Consider the following 19,074-nt stretch of genomic DNA (forward strand, 5'->3'; position numbering starts at 1 on the left):
TAAGTAAAAGTTAAACCAGCATCTCTAATCTAACAGCTCAACAAATTTAATAGGAAAATACTTTGGACAGAGGTCTCAAAAGAATGTTCCTGCTTAAAATTTGTTAACATTGTTTCCTTCCACAAAGACACTTTTTCTCTCCCGCAGACTTCCAGTTACTACACTTACAGTAATTTACCTGAAAAGAGAAATACCCACTCTAATTTTGCAATCATAAATACTTCAAGAATTAACTTGTTATTTTTCTCTGTTGACCTATGGAAAGTAGTATAGAAACTTACATATTAGGCAAAGATGTTCTACAGACCTTATTGTATGGACGGTTGAAATGAAACCAAATTTCACAGCTAATAATAAATGTGTTCAACCATAATGTAAAGACTAAACGGCACTATAAATATGCCAGGATAGTATATTTGGGATGGCCCTGGTAGCTGTTCCTAGAAGTTATTGATCACAGCCCTCTCTTTACATCTCCCCAAATGGTAACCCAGAGCCAATGACTGAAAACCTTCAAGGAAACCCTATCTTAATCTCTGATTTCTTTTCAAAGGTACATTAAAATGTCTGAGATTTTCTTCAACAAAAAAGCATATAGGAAGACAGTGGGTGAAGAGCATAAATGAAGCAAGATTGGCCGTGAGTTGATAATCACTGAAGCTGGGCAGCAGGTACATGATAAACCACTGCACTGTTCTGCCTATATTTGTATGTATTTTTTAACTTCCATAATAAATTTTAAGTGTTATCTAAATAAGCAAGTTCCTGGCTTCCCACAGAAAACAGGTATTAAAATAAATTTATTTATTATCAAAACAACAAGAAATAACAAGTGTTGGTAGAATGTGGAAAAAAGGGAACCCTTGTGCAATGCTGGTGGGAATGTAAATTGGTACAGCTACTGTGGTAAGCAGTACAGAGGTCTTTCAAAAAGTTGAAAATAGAATACCATATAATCCATCAATTCTCCTTCTGAGTATGTATCTGAAGGAAACAAAAACGCTAACTCAAAAACATATCTGCTCCCCTGTGTTCACTGCAGCATTATTTACAAAAGCCAAGATATGGAAGCAACCTAAGTATCCATCAATGGATGAATGGATAAAGAAAATGAGAGGCATACACACACACACACACACACACACACACACACACACACACACACACCCACCATGGAATATTACTCAGTCATTAAAAAAAGAGAAGGAAATCTTGCCATCTGCAACAACATGAATGAATGTGAGGGCATTATGCTAAGTGAAACTGCTCAGACAGACAACAAATACCATATGATCTCACTTAAAAAAACAAAAAACAAAAAAGACAGATACATAGAACAGACTGGTTCATTATATATTATATATCACTATTTCACTGCACAAAGTTAAGAGGTAAGAAAATTAATCTTAGTAGTTACATTTAACAGTATATTCTGGAATATATGATAAATTATGGTAAACCTTTGATATCCAACCTTAACCTGAAAAACCAAGTTTGGCTTCAAAGCATCCAAAGAAATCTCTGCAGGGAAAGTACATCCTACTTAGTATCTGACAGCAGATGCCCTGACCCCCACCCAGAAAATCAAAAATTAGGTTAGCTCAGGAAGAATTATAATGACATCAGTAGTAGTGATAGTGGGAGCTGTAGTAGTAATAACGATAGTAGCATTAAAGGCCATCTCTCTCTGAGTACTCACACATACTAAGAAGCACTTCTCATAATTCATTTAATTTCACAATAACCTTAAGAGGTAGGTAATTTGATATGCTCATTTTAGAAATCAAACTGAAATAAATGGAGCTGCCCCGTCCCGTATTCTGTACCAAATAAGTGACAGAGCAGATGCAAGCCTAGGCCATTTGGCTCCGAAGGCCAAATTGCTCTTAATCTCCACATGTACTTCCTTAACCACCATAACAGAAGCTAAAAGAAAGGTGAAGCAACCAGCCTTCTGTTCACTCTTCAAAACTATTCAGTAATCCCGTTAGTTATGCTTCTCATTCTCCTCTAAATATTCTCTAAGTTCTTTTCAACTCTTAGATTCAAAAATGGAAAGTGCTTCTCTCCTCATTGCCCCCCCAATCCATCTCCATTACTTGTCTATTGGAAAAGTTAACAGAAGCTAAGAAGAAAAATTCTAAATAATTGCTACTTTTAAGAAGTAAAGTCTGCAGAAAGTTAATAAACTGAGCTTTGTGGACAGTAGTTAATATAATTAACAATTATTATCATTAATTTATTAAATATTATTATATAAATAATAATAACTACCCTTGACCAAACTGGTGATAATCAAAAGTGTATTCAAATACTTATATAACCACAAACCATACAGTTTTAACAAAGATTAAGCATGGCTATTTCATTTTCAAAAATCTTGAATCATATAAAATAGATATAAACAGCATTAGTGAATCTATTCATACTAAGAAGATATATTTTTTAAATGCTTTATCTTATAAATAAATGTGGGACAACTACATTGTATGAATAGACAGTTGGCAATAAAAAGCTTCACTTTCAAAAACTATGAGCACAGCTAGGTAGTTTCTGGTTTCTGAAGGTAGAATTTACTTGAAAGCAATGTAAATCACCAATTAGTTTATTATAAAAGCAGACAGAGAAACCTAAATAGGATGGTGAGAAACAGGCAAGGTCACATGTGAAAAATGTAAAAAATAAAATTGCAAAGAATTAAATGTTTTCTAAAGACCACTGCATTATAGATAAGTATGTTCGGGTTTTTAAAAATCTCTACTTTGTCATTAAGCTTTTACTACTCAAGAGAATATTTAAAAAGTAAAGTCCACAAAAGCCCTTTGACAGGAGATAAAATACCAACATTTACTTGAGTGTTTTTATTTTATTCAACCTTGTTTTTTTTATTTCTGCCTAGCTCTGAGAAATCAGTTCAAAGAAATTAATACATGGTCGAATTTATACTAACATTGATAAAACCTAAAATCTGTACATTTATTGAAAAATAAAGCAAGCATATGATGCCCAGTAAAGCATCAATGAACTAGAGTCCAATTAGATCCTAAAATTATCTGCAGTGTTTAACTTTTCTACCTTCCTACTATACACAAACACATATACCCAAACACATACATAGAGAAGGAAAACAAACAAACCTAACACAAGAAAATAAGATCTCAAATGGAAAGAAGCCTCACATGTGAAACAGAATCCCATCCCATCCCTACAGGCTGTAGGAGCTGTAGCTGGTATGTGATTTATCAGTCTACTCAAATGAGAACCTAATCCTAAGTTGCAGAGTTAGTATACTGGAGCCTGTGTCTGAAGTTTAAGCAGGACTTATAAACCTGAGATATAAACTGGCTGTGGCAAGAGTGAAGATTGGAAATGATTGGATCTCTTAGAATCTACACTGTGTTGCATTCTGAATCAAATATTGAAAATCTCTCATTTATAGCTGGCAAATAAACCAGAAATTTCTTGTTGTAACTATCAAAAAACAACAAAAAAAATAAGATCTCATCACTATAAGCAAATTAAATCATGAATCTGGGTATATACTGTCCAGTCTCTCATACAGTTTTGTCCAATGAGGATACTGAGTTGCTAAGACACTTCAAGATCCTCAATAAAATCCTCAGCCCAGTTGTGATTAAATAAAGCATTATACTTAACAACAAAACAGTGCCACAGATACAATGATTTACAACAAGGGCTTCAATAAAAGGTTAAACTTCAATTAGCCAGAACACTCAACAGCCAAAGTAAATTCCTCCATCTATTTTTTGAGCATTCCAATTAATGAGTTTTTTCCATGCTTTTGATGCCCTAATTTTTGGACAATGAAGGAAGAAAGCAACTGGATAAGACAGAGCAGCTTATGGGTATGAAGTTTATTCAAATATACTCTAAAGTATGTTTGCTCTCCAAAAAAAATTCACATTCTGCAAAATGGCAGGCTAAAAATAACAGGGCTAATGAGGAAAAGAGAGCTGGGACAAACCACTGAAAAAAAAAAACTATACGGCTCTGTCACCAGAACACTAACAAAAACATTAATTGGTATCTGGGAAGGTAACTTGGGCTGACCAGGCAGGTAGCTTAATTTGGCTGAAAGCTGCCACGAGGACATAAAAACACGTCAAAATAAGACTAGGAGGGTCTCAACCAGTAAGATAAAAGTGCAGTTCCGAGCCAGCGCGGGTGCTAGGCAGGAGGCCATCCGTTGGTAGAGAGTCACACAAAAGCTGAGAGGTAGACCTCTCTGCGAAGAAAACCTCAGGTACAAGCATTCATATTAATGTTCTCCAGTTAGAGTGGAAAGTCTACAAGCTGGCAGTGCAGCAGCCAAGCTCAAGGCTACTTCCTTCCCCTACAAGTTATAACACCAGCTCCCCCACCCCTGCCCTGCCTCTCCTCGCCTAGGAAAAGCATTCCACGTGAAGCAATGTAATTTTTGTGTTCAAGTGACATAATTCTCTAATTTCCAACATGTATGAGCAAATCCACATTAAAGAAACAAAAAGATCATGCTTTAAATAAGTTTGCAAAGTAAAGCTAGATATCCTTTTAGGCTCCATTTTCTTTTGATTATTTTTCTTCTGGAGTGTTTGCCCTTTTCTTTTTGAGTTACATGAGTTAGCCAATTGTCAAATGTGTAACATAAATTACAAAAGTTAGCCAATTGTCAAGTGTGTAATAAATTTTTTTTTCCAGTTTATCATTTGACTTTATGCTTGGGTTCATGGTTTGGGGGAACTTTTAATGGCTTAAATTTATATGTCAATGGATTCATCTTTTCTATGTCCTGAGATTAAAAGCCTAGTTTACACATTACCTATTCCACTGTTATAAATAAATTCAGACCTATTTTCTTCAAGTACATTTATGTTTTATTTTTTACATTTAAGTCTTTGATTTATCTGAAATTTTAGCATAATGTTTCAAGTAGAGATCCAGTCTGATTTTTCATCCACAAGTGGATAATATAGTTTTGTATTTCCACCTGTTTTTCCCCACTGAGTTGAACTGCTATCTTTATTATACAAAACCTCAAATATATTTACATTGACCCTCTTTTCTACTGCACTGATCTCAGTGGCTGGAGGCTATGACAGAGGATGTTTAAAATGGAAAAAACAGAGTAGAAACGCTAGAAACACTTTAACTGAAACAGTGCAGAGCAGTGCTGTTTAAATACTGCAACTTCCTAACATATTTAATATCTGATGATCCTCCCCCTCCCCCAAATCATCTTTTTCAGAAATTGTACCATGTGCATATATGAAATATTAAATTACAGTACCTGTCAAAAAGGAAGAAAAAATTCTTAAAAGAGGCTGTAATGAAAACTGAGGTGTTCTTTTGGAATCAAAGGCCCACAGGATTTCTCCTTCTGACATACACTTAGGTTGCTTTCTAATTTTATAATCAATAAGGAATACTAAAAAGAGTGGCCAAATAAACTACTATCTAAGATTGGCAACACTGTGATCTAAAGAAGCAACAGATCTGGATATTTGGATTTCAAAAGTTCAAAGACTGAATAACTAAATGTTACGCTGTAAGTGTTTCCAGAAATTCCAGTTTCCTTAATTACATAATCTCCATGTTCTATAAAACCTTATCTAGAGCTTAAAAATACCCATGTACTAATCATTAATTAATCTGCGTTCATTCCTATAGAAGTCTTATAAACATCTTTTTAAATGTATTTCTTGACTATAGTTTCATAAAATTATAATACATGAAATTAAAAGACTAGGTTTAGGTAAAGGAATGGAAACAGCAGGCCCTAAGTACTGTATCTTATAATTTTTTTAATAAATTTTCCAAGTACTTACTTATTAAACAATGTATGTTATGGGAGTAACGGGAATTGTCTGGGATGGTGAAGCTGCCATCACAGATAGCAACCTGACTCTCACCAAAAGGAAGAGTGAAGAAACAAAGTTTATACAGCAAACATCCCAGGGCCTGTAAAACAAAGCATGAATATCATCAGAGCTCAAGTATCAACTTAACCACAAGACAAAAAAAAAGTAGCCACAAACCAAAAACTAAACATGTTATTAAAAGAAATAAAAGCCTAATGTTTCTATACTGGATCAATCTTTTCACAAATTACAACTTAAACAAATTAATGCACTTAATTTTTAAAAAGGCATTTAACTGTATCATTACCATATTTTTCTATCATATCTGTGGCTAGCTGGCTGAATTAATGTTATCATGGAATTCTAGATCATGAATGATATAACTAAAATTAGAAGTGGCTGGTTCCCTTCGGGAGAAAAATTACACCTTTATTTCTTTCACAAGGAAAATATACATTTAGTACATAACTAGCATATAACAACCAACGATGTAAGCACAAGGCTCCTCCGAGCAGAATTTTTAAAAAATTCACTATAATATCTGTTTTAAAATCCTGGGATTCCAAGTACGAGTTAACCAGAACAGTTAAACTTAGCAGACAACCATCAATACTGATTATTCCCTGATTTTCACTGATTTCATGAGCATGTCATTATTTCAGAATATATTATTCACTGAGCACATAATATAAAAATTAGTTCTCTACTTCTATATATAATCCTACAATTTTAATTCTATATTACACTAGTCATATTTGTACCTGGGTAATCTATATAAAACTCAAAAAGGAAGGGCTCTGTCTGCTTCACTTGCATGGATTCATAGACATCATAGCACCAATAAATCTACTTGCTGACAATGAAGACAAAACACCCTAAAACACAAATTGCATCTGGAAAAGTAGCACAGGAAATTTTTAGCTAAACTGCCAACAGCTCAAACCTGAGACACAGTAATAAAATGTGATTTTCTGCTCAAGAAATCATTATGCTGTCACAGGAAGTGTCACCTATAAGCCTTATGAGTGTAAGGGGTGATTCTAATTCTAAATTGATTATATAAAATTATCCAGTAGTAACTATACAATTACATTAGCAATAACCGAAATTTGGCCTATCTAAAAATTAGCAAATCAGCTTTCCTTTGTTGGATTTTCTCCACACAGCAACTTAGCAAACCCAATTAACAATACACTAGTTTTATAACTACTATGAAGATCACAATATACAGAAATACCTTTCTGAGTTCAACAATATTAACTTACAACACATTATTTTCAATACTATAACAGTCTTCCAATGAAAAAAGTTTGAAGACTCTAGAAAGTTCAATATATTAGTTCAAAAACATTACTAGATTATTTACCATATGACTAACAAAACTATTAAGATTCTGAATAGAAATAACCAGTTCAATGTGGCTTTAAAAAAATTTACAATGCTTTTTTTCTATAAGGAAGATATTTTCAGCTTTTATGCAGCAAATTGAGAGTAAGCCTTCCTTAAAAGCACTAAAAAATATATTATTAATGGTGTAATATCTGCATTAAATTACACCTTTCTTCTGCCCAAATGATAGTTAGGCAAACTGCGTTTTAGCCAGTTTTATCTTGTCAATCAAACCTTTAGTAACGTGTCTTTTATTGCGGGAGTTCCCAGATAACAATTTTAGATAGCAATGTCAGTGTACTTAAAAAACATAAATCTAAAATACTCTTGCTTTACAGAGTGTGAGCACAGTGAGGTGTCCTAATTTTTTTTCCCACCAAAGGCATTTCCCTCTTTATCCATTTGATACAATGAGAACTGTTGAAGAAACAGGAGGGAACGAATGACCTTATTTTGAAGGCTGAGTATCACCATCTTTAATTTTCCTCATTAAAAGGTAACATGAAGCATCTCTCACTGAATTTCCTACTGGTCAATAAAATCAGCATCCTAGTTCTCAGGATAAAAATAACCTACAATGAAAACTTCAAAACAAAAATTTTTTTGCCAAAATATATATGCTAAATGAATACTTTAACCTCAATATCATAACCCTCTGAATCAGCAGTATTTTTTTCTGGATATTCTTGAATTCACACCTAAAATGTTGTAGCATTTCACCTGAGCTAAGACAAGCATTAAAATGGCATCATGGAAATTAAAACTCTGTCAAGCATATAAACACAGATTCTGTTTCCTGATTATTTTTCTGGCTTCTTTTTTATCTTTGAGTATCTATTTGTCATCCCACAGCTATACCAAGTTATCCATTATAGAAATACTGTCCCATATACTAATCTGTAAATGGCATAAATTTTAAACTTATCACTGACAATTTAGTATGCTGCCTGGCATGCATTCGAAGCCTGGTGAAAAATGAAAACAACAAAAAAAGATTCCCTCCTTTTTGTTAAGATATTGGGTAGCAATCGCGTTCTTAGAGACTTTGTTTTTTTTAAATCAACGCTTGATGATTTCAAAACAGCAGTCAAGCTATAATGTCTGTTGCTTCCTCTGCTGTTGAAATACGCTTTTAGGTAATGTGGATTTCAACATCAGTCACAAAATTAGGCCAGAAAAGACTTCCACAATTACCTCCTCTAATTAATACCTTCGTTTTATAAATTAAGATCCAACTGAATTTGCTTTCTACATTATACTGCAAGCCATTTACTATAAACCATTTAATGAGTCAAATGTTAATGCTGAGAAGAGCGAATGGAATTTGAGTCACACAAGCTGGTGATCTGTAAGCAGTATCAAATTACCTAAATCAAACTTATTCACGGTTTGATTAAATTATGTATACAGTCAAAAATTCAACTACCACAAGATTTAAGAACCATCGGTGAGAAAGTGTATATTACGTAGACAGAGGAAAACCAATCATAGATAGATACTCTTTTTTTTATTATCTTGCAAGAATACTTGGTATCCCAACCCCTATAAGAGAAGGCCAGGAGAGGGGCACCAAGAAGATACTCATTTGGGTTCACACGTTACACTCGACTACTTTCTAAACATTATGTTTTAAAACAAAATAAATGACTTTTCTTGGAAATTCTAGAACTACTTCCAAAGGAGTATTTTTCCTCCATCCCTAACATAGCCACTAGTGGTAGATATGGCTAAATACCTGTTAAATTTAAATGAATTCACATCTAAAATAGAGTTTCCTGCTAGTTTATTAAATATAGCCCAAACACATTTTACTTCTGAAATAAGTTCTAAAGAAGTGTGGGCACTCTAACGTAAAGTTCAACTCTATAGAAACATGATATATCTCAATAATTCAATCCACATATAGATGCTAAATGATAAAGAACCTCAATATATACAGGTTAGTCAACAGTATGTTTATAATTTTTAAAAAGTTTTACTCATGTTAGTTTCCACTAAAAAGATCCTAAAATACTCCAGAAAATTATAAACAATATTACGTAAGAATTATGTCCAGCTTTTCCATACTGTGATCAACCAAAATTGCACTCAAATCAAAAAAAAATGTTAACAATCATATATAATTTAAATTCTAAAAAATACTGTGGTAAAAAGTTACATCATATGGAAATCCTTTATTTGCCTTTTTATACCTAAGCTTTCCATCTCAGGATCAAGAAGATAATATGTGCTAATATTTTTCTTCTGAAGAAGAAGCTTTACTGTCCACCACTCTCTGCTACTTATTAGGAAATACCTTGCGGAGGACAGGGGGAAAATAATCAGATTTTGTTAATTTGGTTAGTGAAAATGTCAGCCTTTCTTGGCCTTACCCAGATATCAGCCTTGGTGGTGATAGGTTTCCCTCCATAAAGGTTGATCATTTCAGGGGCTCTGTATGACAGAGTTGTATACCTGGCAGTAAATAAGTAAAATGGAGTGGAGATATAAAAAAAAAGACAGATACTACATTGTTTCTACATAAAATACTACGAAAAACTTTTAGGTTCGATAACATTATAAAGAAATAATACTATTTTAAAAGCTCATTAAAAGTCCATCAAGGATTAAACAATACAAAGCATCTATACACATTTTTATTCAACAAGTGCAACTGCATCTATAATGATAAAAACAATTTTTAATTGAAAAATTTTAAATAAAGGTGACGTATGGGAAACGTAGTTTTCCTTGAATTTCTTCTATGAAATAATACAATTTGACTATGAAAATATCCTTATCAAAATATTTTAGTCTATTAATTTAAAAGTAAAGCTTCCACCTTCTCAAAAAATTAATTTCTATGTTTATTAAGCAGCTTGTTTTTATGGACTCTAACATAATTCCTTGCACACAGTAGTAAATCTCCTTTAGGTTTGTTTTTATAATTGTTGCTTTAAAAGTAATCTCGTTGCCATAATTAACTATTATTAATTACACTAATTAAGTACAATTCTAAAACTGACTGTCAGCATAAGCAATTTGGAATTAAAAGATACTGTGAATAAATATTTACCAGTATAAAAACTCCAAATCCATTATGAACAGAATAAAGTAGTGCTCAATGAACAGAATAAAGTGGTGCAGAAATTATTAGAATATCAAAGGAATTCCTATATTATGGCATAATTTAGGATTCATTTTCAGTGTTTATATGTTTCATTTTACAGAGTATCTTAAAGTTCAATATTCTACCATCTTACTTTTTCCAAATTACCCTGACTGGGTGATACATTCTGATGATACTACTACAGAGGAGTGATCTAAGAAACCAGAATATAAACTACATGAGGACGGGACTTTATTTTTTTTGTTCACTGCTATACTGTAGCACCATCAACAGTGTCCACTACATTGTAGGCCCTAAATAATTACCTGTTAATTGAATAAATGGTTAGATCATTAACTCCTCAACTGAGCCACAAAGCACAAGAATCCATGAGCTTATTACATTCATCACTAGTGTACAATTCTGCTGAACCTTAACTATACTTCAGATCTTAACAGCAAGAAATGAAACTTCCAGCAAGTCAAAGATGCTTGAGCAGAATTCTGCAGCTGTCACTATACATCACAACCCAATCTTTTTAAATTATATGTATATACAAATATCCACAAGAAGCTAATTCAATAATTCATTGTTCTGTTTCTTCAGGACATTTATATGTTTACTAAGGAGTTTGTTTTATGGAATCTAACATAATCATCATAGGCTGTTTCCTGAGTAGAAATATGTAAGTCTAGAAAACCATAGTTTTATACAAATGGTCCAGAGTAAGATCAGCTCTACTTCAGCTATCTCAAAATATATGTTGCAGTTCAAACGAAAGCTCCTAGGCAGCCTTAAACAATTGAGAATTTGTCAGGAAGTGAAGAAAAGCAACTTAGAAAAGGCAGCTACTTAGAAATTTCTATTCTGACAGATCTTTCTGCATTCTGTATCATTTTATTAAGATAACCTAAGATTTACAAGCAGTACTATTTTCTAAAACTAGAAAACAGAAAAGTCAGGGAAAGGTCCTTATAATAGTACTCTAGCAACCATGGAAAGTACAAGATTAAGAAAACGTAAGGCAGATACGAGTTACATTTCTAACAGAAAGTTTTCCAATACAATATTATAAAATAACAAGTTTTCCACATAGTTTTCAATGCATTAATAGATCAATCTTCTTAATATTAAATATGAAGTAAAAGTTTAATGTTTTCAAATAATTTAATTTTTTCCTAAGAAGCACAAATCCTCAGTACCGATAAAAACAGATGTTTAACTGAATTCAGCAATAACTTCAAACTCCCTTTAATGATTCCACTAATTACTATAGCTTATTTAACAAATTTCTTGATAAATCTGTTTACAATGCAGATGAAAATTTTGTTTCCATTGTAAAATGTATTTCCTATTGAACTAGATGAGACATAAACTAATCAATGTCTATGGCACAGAAATATCTTAAAGAAATCTATTAATGGAATACCTAAAATTTATATCAAAAGAGCTGGTCACAGACTCAAGTTAACTAAAATTCCCATGAGACAAAGCACAATAAAGATAACACTTACTTTTTAATTTCTTCTTCTACTATATTAACTCCATCTTTCTGAGGATTAAGAAATTTATTTGTGGCACTGCCAAAGTCACAAAGTACATAGTTTCCACCATCATTCAACAAAATATTTTCCACCTTTAGAAAAGAAACGCAATTATTAGTAGTATTTTCAAGGTGAAAATTATCTTTTTATAACAATGTTTTTACACAATAAACACTGATATGTATATAGAGAGAGAGAGACAGAGAGAGATAGGTAGAGACAGAGAGAGAGAGAGAGAGAGGATACCTCAAATTGTGAGAAAGGACAAATGATTCAGAACAAAAATATACTTTACTTTATCTACTGCTTCTCTCACTAAGAACAGAGAAGTGCTTCTCCCATCCCAGGATGATTTTTGCAAGAGCCAAGGAACCCTAAGTCCTCTCAAAAACTGCTTCTATGGAAGAGAAGAACTAGTGGCAGTCAGAGTCTATACTACACCTCCATTTTTCTCCTTTTCTGACACTTAGCTTACCTATAGAAAGGTAACAAAAACCATTACAATTCTACCTCTGATTGACTCCTAATTCCATTTTTATCTAAAATACTACACTGAAAAACACAGATTTGACTTTATGCCTTAACTTAGAGATCAGAGTTGTAGTAACTTAAATAAAAATTATGTGCACAGTTTCTAAAACAGGAGAATGTGGGTTCACAGCCCAGCTCTGCTACTTATTAGCATATGTACCCTTGGACAACTTGCTTAACTACTCTTGTGCTTTAGTCTCCTTATCTATGAAATGGGGAAAATAATAATATCTATTACATGGGATTGTTGTAAAAACTGAAAGAATTAAAACATGTAAAGGGCTTAGAACAGTGACTGAAATAAGGTAAACATGCAATAAATGATATTATTAATATTTTTACACAATATTTTTTATTTTTATGATACAGTTTTAAATGAGTAATTCAATTTCTCTCAACTCTACCAAAATACTCACATTACAGTTTCTTTACAATTTTTCTTCTATATTTCATTTTACTCTACTTTTAAAAATATTCAATATTTGTACAAAATAAAGATTTATACAAGAAATCAACTTAAAAAAAAGAAACTTACTTAAAACAAACACAGGATTGCATAAATTTACACATGTAAAAAGAACTAAGTATATGAAATATGGTCTATATAAAATTATGCAGTTCAATGTCTTTTTTGTTTTAAAATCAAGAAGACTCAGCTGAAAACATCAACTTTACATTTAAAAAGTTAATGAGCTACAACAGTGCAAAAAAATCAGACCGAATTATTGGGGAAAATGTAAAAGTTGCATATTCAAGAGAACTGAAATGAACTATACTGGTTATCGAAATTAAGGGACAGAGGTCTGCAGTCAAGTATTTCAATCTTGCCTTGACTTGTATCCTTTCAGTACAGGTGTCCCTAGATGATGCTTTCATGGTTAACAACCTATATTCTAAGTGACATCTTCTATTCTCTTGTATCTTAAGAGCATTTTATTATCACTTTTCATAAATTTTGTATAATAAGTCAGAATTAGGATTCATTCATTCATTAAATATTTATTGAGACCCTGCTATGTGCCAGGCACTGTTCTAAATGCTTGGATACATCAGTATACAAGAGAAAAATCCCTGCCCACAGGAAGCTTACAGTGTAGTGGGAGAGGACAGAAAATAACCAACAGACATAATACATAAGCAAATTTTTATAGTATCTGAGAAAGTGACAAGTGATAATAAAAGGTAGAACAAGTAGAGTATGGAAAGGTTAGGTTGCAATTATAAATAAGGTGGTGTAAGGACAGGACTCACTGAGAAAGTGAATCTGAGCAGATTTGAAGTGGGGGAAAGATTAGCCATGGGATATCTGGGCATAAAGCATTTCAGGAAGAGGAATTTTTGTAATCTTAGTGTTTGTAGGTATCAAAGAGGACACCTATGCTTCTAAACAATATGTGTAATGATAGCTCAAGCAATATGATACCAGGAATGTCCAATCCCCTTTGGGCACTTTTTCCAATTTAACAAGTGGGTACCATATACAAGAGGTCAGATTCCACGAAAATGTAAGACAAAGTGACCTTAGAGTGACAATCATCACCAAATTATAGTAAATTATCTAAAAGTACAGTAAATTATAAATAAATGAGTAAAGAGACCCATTTACGGTCACCTCCAATATCTCTGGAAAACACCCTGATGCTTAAAATGAATTATAAGAAATAGGAGGAGTGCTGAACTGGGAAGAACAGTGTGGAGGGATAGCCAACCTGTGTCAGTGATGTTCATATTTTTGCTCACATGACACTTTTTAAAGAAGCCTGCTCTGTAAAACAGAAGCAAAGTAGGGAGCACAAAATCCACCTCTACAGCCGTGCTAGCAACCCTCAGGGTCATGAAAAGCACAATGTCAATTCTATCGTCAGTCTTTATATGGCCTCAGGACATGTAGCTGGGGACAGAGAGACCAATCTCAGTGCTAGTAATAAAAACTGGTTTACATGAAGACAGTCCAAAAACATTTTTAACTCCAAAGTTTAAAAGGCATTAATCCATAAGTAGACTAAAGTTCATACCTTCAGATCCCGGTGAATTATTGGAGTCTTACACTGATGCAACCTTGCAACAGCTTCACAGGTATCACAGAATATCTGTAACACTTCTGGTTCTGTAAAACCTGTCTGCAGCTTCTTATTCATCTGATTCACTACCTGCCCAGCTAACCAAAAAAGTAATTTTGAGAAGACATATTTTTAATAAATGAAGACTACCACAAACAAAGAGATTAAGAAATGTCTATGGTCTCAGGTAATGGGGGAATTGGCTTTTTTTATAATTTTCATGTAAGGATGCTTATTATACCATATTGTGTTGATTCAATGACATACATTTTTTTTCATATTTTACATCTCTGAAATGAGAACATCTTAAAATAAGTGACGTTCTGCTAATGCTATTGGCCATATTTTAACATCTCCAAATTCAGAGTGTACCTTGTAATTGATGGCATCACAGATTTGAAGAAATGGTTATTCTTTATGGTTATAATTTATAGTCTAAAGGCAGAGATAAACACTAAACAATCACACAAGTATTTATCATAATTACGTACAATAAGGATAAAATGAGAGAAACCCAAATTTAAATTAGTGAAGGAGGATGGGGAGAAGAGAATGCCAGAGAAGGCCTAAGGAAGTGATTATTTATGTTGAGACTGAAGGTTAATCAGGAATTAACCTGGCAGAGATCTGGGAGAACACACTAGTGATAGCAAGTGACATATATAAAGGCCTCTAGTTTGGGAAAGAGCTTAATGATTTTGAATAACTTCAAGAGAACCACTGTGGGTATGGTCTAGAAAGCAGAGAAGAGAGTAAAGTCAGATGATACTGACAAGACAAACAAATCAAGATTTTATCTTGAGATTTTTATCTTGAGAACCAAGGAAACTTCCTGATCTGACCTTTTAAAAGATCCCCTTGATTGAGGGATGGAGGAATCACAAGAGTGGAAAAAGAGAGATGGGTTAAGGGGCTAATGCTCTAAACCAGGTTAAGAGATAGTGGGCAGAGTAACTTACTAAAATCAAATAGCCACAACAATGAGCCCCGAGTGGATTATTAAATATTACAATGTATTATAATAATTGATAATCTAATAATGACAACTCTTAATTACTAAGAGAAAGTTTACTATCATTATATTTTAAGAATGCAAGTAAATACATGACTCATTCACAGCATTCTAACAGAAATCAAGTTTGGAAATTTAAAAAGGCAAGCTTATGTTAACTTGAAACTATCCTGTAACAAGTGTGAATAAATGAATGTCTGCTACTGTGTAATCTGTAAGAAGGTGCATACACACCTGTTCCTTCTATTATTACTGCCTAAACAGCATACTCATATATTTTCTGAAATAGGTGTTTTTTTCTTAGAACTTTAAAGCAGCGGGGAAAAAAAACATTTATTTTACCTATCAATCCTCAACTTTCAGAAAACTCAGGTCCATTTGGTTGTAATTTGTTCAAAGTGTCTCATATAAGATTGAGGCACTTGACTAGGCAGCAATTTCCTCCATCCTCTTGTTTGTCAGACACCCTGACTCATTTTATCCAAAAATTAAACAGTAAGAAAAGTGTTTTATTGGTGTTCATTCACATTCTTGAAACATCTTTTCACAGCTAAAGAAATCATAACCTTGAACTCATTCTATCTTTTCCACACTTTCAATGTTGTAATGAGTAGAATCAACTTTAAACAAAAGTCAATCTTCTTTCTTCCCTTCAGAGATCTTTGGGCTAGAAGGCTTGAATCACAAAATCCAGTCCCCAAAAAAAGCTAAAAAGCTCTATTTGATCTGCATTTCAAATGTAGAAACAAACAAAATTTCATTATTCAAAATCAAAGTCTTCTGAAAATTAAAGTAAAATTATTCTAATGAAAAATTTAAAAATCAGATTCAGAAAGCAAACAATGTATACTGAAGGTCTTTTAAAATAAGGTGCATGTAACTCCCAAATCTTTACATATTTTTCAAACAGTTATCATCTAAACAAGAACTTTTATACTCTGTCCAATTTCATCATTAAAATTTAAAAAGTCAACATTTTTCTAGCCTCAACAATCTTCATCTCTCTGAGATTACACTTATTACCACTGAATTTAAAATGCTATACCATCCCATTTAAATTTTGATATGACTTTTTTTAACAAGATACTTAATTTTATCTGCAGTAGACTGCACCATTGGCTCCCAAATACTCACTTGCCTAAAAACTGAAGCTCATGTAGCTCCCCTTTTAAAATGTCTTCTGGATGACAATTAAACTCATCCAGGAATATAATTATGCTCAATTCAATTATTTTTAAAAAGTTACAAGTAGCCAAGCTACAAGTAGCTATTAGTCAACTCTCATCCAGCTAAGAATTGGCACCTTAAATGCTAGAATTCAGGAAAGTAGGATAAAGAAAATCAGTATCGTCTCCTTAAAGAGATCACAATGCTTTACAGTAGAGAAGATGATATATAAATAAGGAAAAACAATCAAGAAAATATCTAATTTTTTACATTATATATGGAAATAAGTTACAAACATATCACAATAGATATTATAATATTGATTCATTTCATTTTCCTCTGTCCTTCCCCCTTCTTACAAGACTGGAGTAAATGAGACCACATTTTCTCCATTATCATCACCAACCTCCTTCTCCTCCAACCTTCAGGAAGTGACAAGAGTTCCTGGTACCATAATTAATAATCATAACTGTCTTAAGAGAATTTATATATAAACCAGGGCTCCCTAGAATCCAAACTGTCAGATACAGTCTGATGGGGGAGGGAGGAAAGCAAGTTTGCAGGAAATGGATTAATTGCCCCCATTACACCCATTAAAGTTAAAAAAAAAAAAAAAAAAAAAAAAATTTCAGGGACTTTAAAAATTATTATTATAATTCTTAAGGCATACTATACAAGCAAATATTTCTTTGAAAACACCACATTATATCCAAATAAAATGTGGTTTTCTATCTTCTGATGTTTTCAAAAGACCACATAATGTAAGTTTATAAAAATTATAGATCAAAATGCATCCTTGAAATTTATTACATCTAATACGTTCAAAGATAACATGGTAGCGTGCTGGAAAAAAATCTTCCAACACTAATATGGACACAGTATGCTCTTCTTGGTTGGATTATAGAAGAAATGTATAGGGAACAGGAAAGGTGACTGTTCTTTATGTTTTAGATTTTCTGTTTAAAACCCAACAGCATTTTTCTAATTGTCCATTAAAATATGCTCATATCATCCCTGCATCAACTATGAGTAGGTTTTAAATACTTTTTAACAGCACTCCTTATTTAGACAAATAATTAAAGCTGAGATTGCAATGAATGCCCAGAATTAGATGACAGCTGCCCTGGGAGAAACCAAGACACCTACTAACCCATTTTTATGGGCAAATTTTTTTAGCATAAAACAACTGCAGAAAAATACTTACCTCGACAATATTCCATTAAGATAAGCACTTCCCATACATTATCACTAATTGAATTAACAGTACAGTCCAAATAACCCACGATATTTTTGTGACCAGACAGCTCTTTCTGTAAAAAATAAACAAAATTTTAAAAACTGGCAAACATATATTTTAAAGGTCTATCATTAACAATGATTTCAAGTCTAAATTGATATATTTAAAGAATTTCAAAAAGTAAGATTGAGGTGTAAGTATGGAATCTGACACATTTCAAAAAGGTTTCTACAGTTTCAATGGAAAGTTTATTTATATGTGACTGTCATTTCCTAACAAGCAAATACTTAATGAATACTTATTTTAAATTCACTGGGGAAGAAAGAGATGGTTCATTCAAAAGTAACAGTTTCCAGGGCTTCCCTGGTGGCACAGTTGTTAAGAATCTGCCTGCCAATGCAGGGGACACGGGTTTGAGCCCTGGTCCAAGAAGATCCCACACGCCACAGAGCAACTAAGCCCGTGCACCACAACTACTGAGCCTGATCTCTAGAGCCCGTGAGCCACAACTACTGAGCCCAAGTGCCATAACTACTGAAGCCCATGTGCCTAGAGCCCGTGCTCCGCAACAAGAGAAGCAGCTGCAATGAGAAGCCTGCGCACTGCAACGAAGAGTAGCCCCCACTCTCAGCAACTAGAGAAAAGCCCGCACACAGTAACAAAGACCCAACGCAGCCAAAAATAAATAAAAAAAAAAAAAAAAAAAGTAACAGTTTCCAAAAGTGAGTGTACAAGATAGTCCTTTGGGACTCAAGAATAAAATATCAGAACTTTTACTTATTTTTATCTTAAAAAGATAAAGAAATTAAGCTCTAACATTTATGAACTAACAATTACACTCTCGTTTGTTTGTTTTGTCTGCAACATATTGCAATTTATGTCCACCTAGTCAAGTGAATTTATGAATGTATGTACTTTTAACTAAATAACCTAAAAAAATAAACAAATAGCTAAAAAGGATTTTTGTAAAGAAACCATAAAGATAACACTAATATTACAAGTACAAGAAAATAAGAACACAGCAAATCTGACACTTTTGCTCCTAGTACAAGACAATCATCAACATTTATAAGGTTAAAAATCATAATGATCTAAATAAGGTCTGTCTGTAAATTAAAGACTCTTATCAAGAATACTGTTTAAAATAATTTACATCCACTATCATTAAAATAAACCTAGTTTTAAGTG

The 19,074-nt window shown here is 32.9% G+C and overlaps 1 protein-coding gene across 2 annotated transcripts in view; it reads right to left on the reverse strand.

The window, feature by feature from the left end:
* Positions 1 to 19,074, reverse strand: part of BMP2K (BMP2 inducible kinase) — a 125,488-nt gene that overhangs the window by 47,079 nt on the left and 59,335 nt on the right. For both annotated transcript variants that reach the window (XM_082463741.1, XM_082463740.1), the window contains exons 3-7: positions 17,854 to 17,959; positions 14,426 to 14,568; positions 11,850 to 11,971; positions 9,620 to 9,701; positions 5,826 to 5,958 (exon numbers count right to left, since the gene is read on the reverse strand). In XM_082463741.1, coding sequence (XP_082319867.1) covers positions 5,826 to 5,958; positions 9,620 to 9,701; positions 11,850 to 11,971; positions 14,426 to 14,568; positions 17,854 to 17,959 — 586 coding nt within the window. The remainder of the gene's footprint in view (positions 1 to 5,825; positions 5,959 to 9,619; positions 9,702 to 11,849; positions 11,972 to 14,425; positions 14,569 to 17,853; positions 17,960 to 19,074) is intronic.

Source organism: Balaenoptera physalus (assembly GCF_965194825.1).
Source record: "Balaenoptera physalus genome assembly, chromosome: 5".
NCBI classification, from domain to species: domain Eukaryota; kingdom Metazoa; phylum Chordata; class Mammalia; order Artiodactyla; family Balaenopteridae; genus Balaenoptera; species Balaenoptera physalus.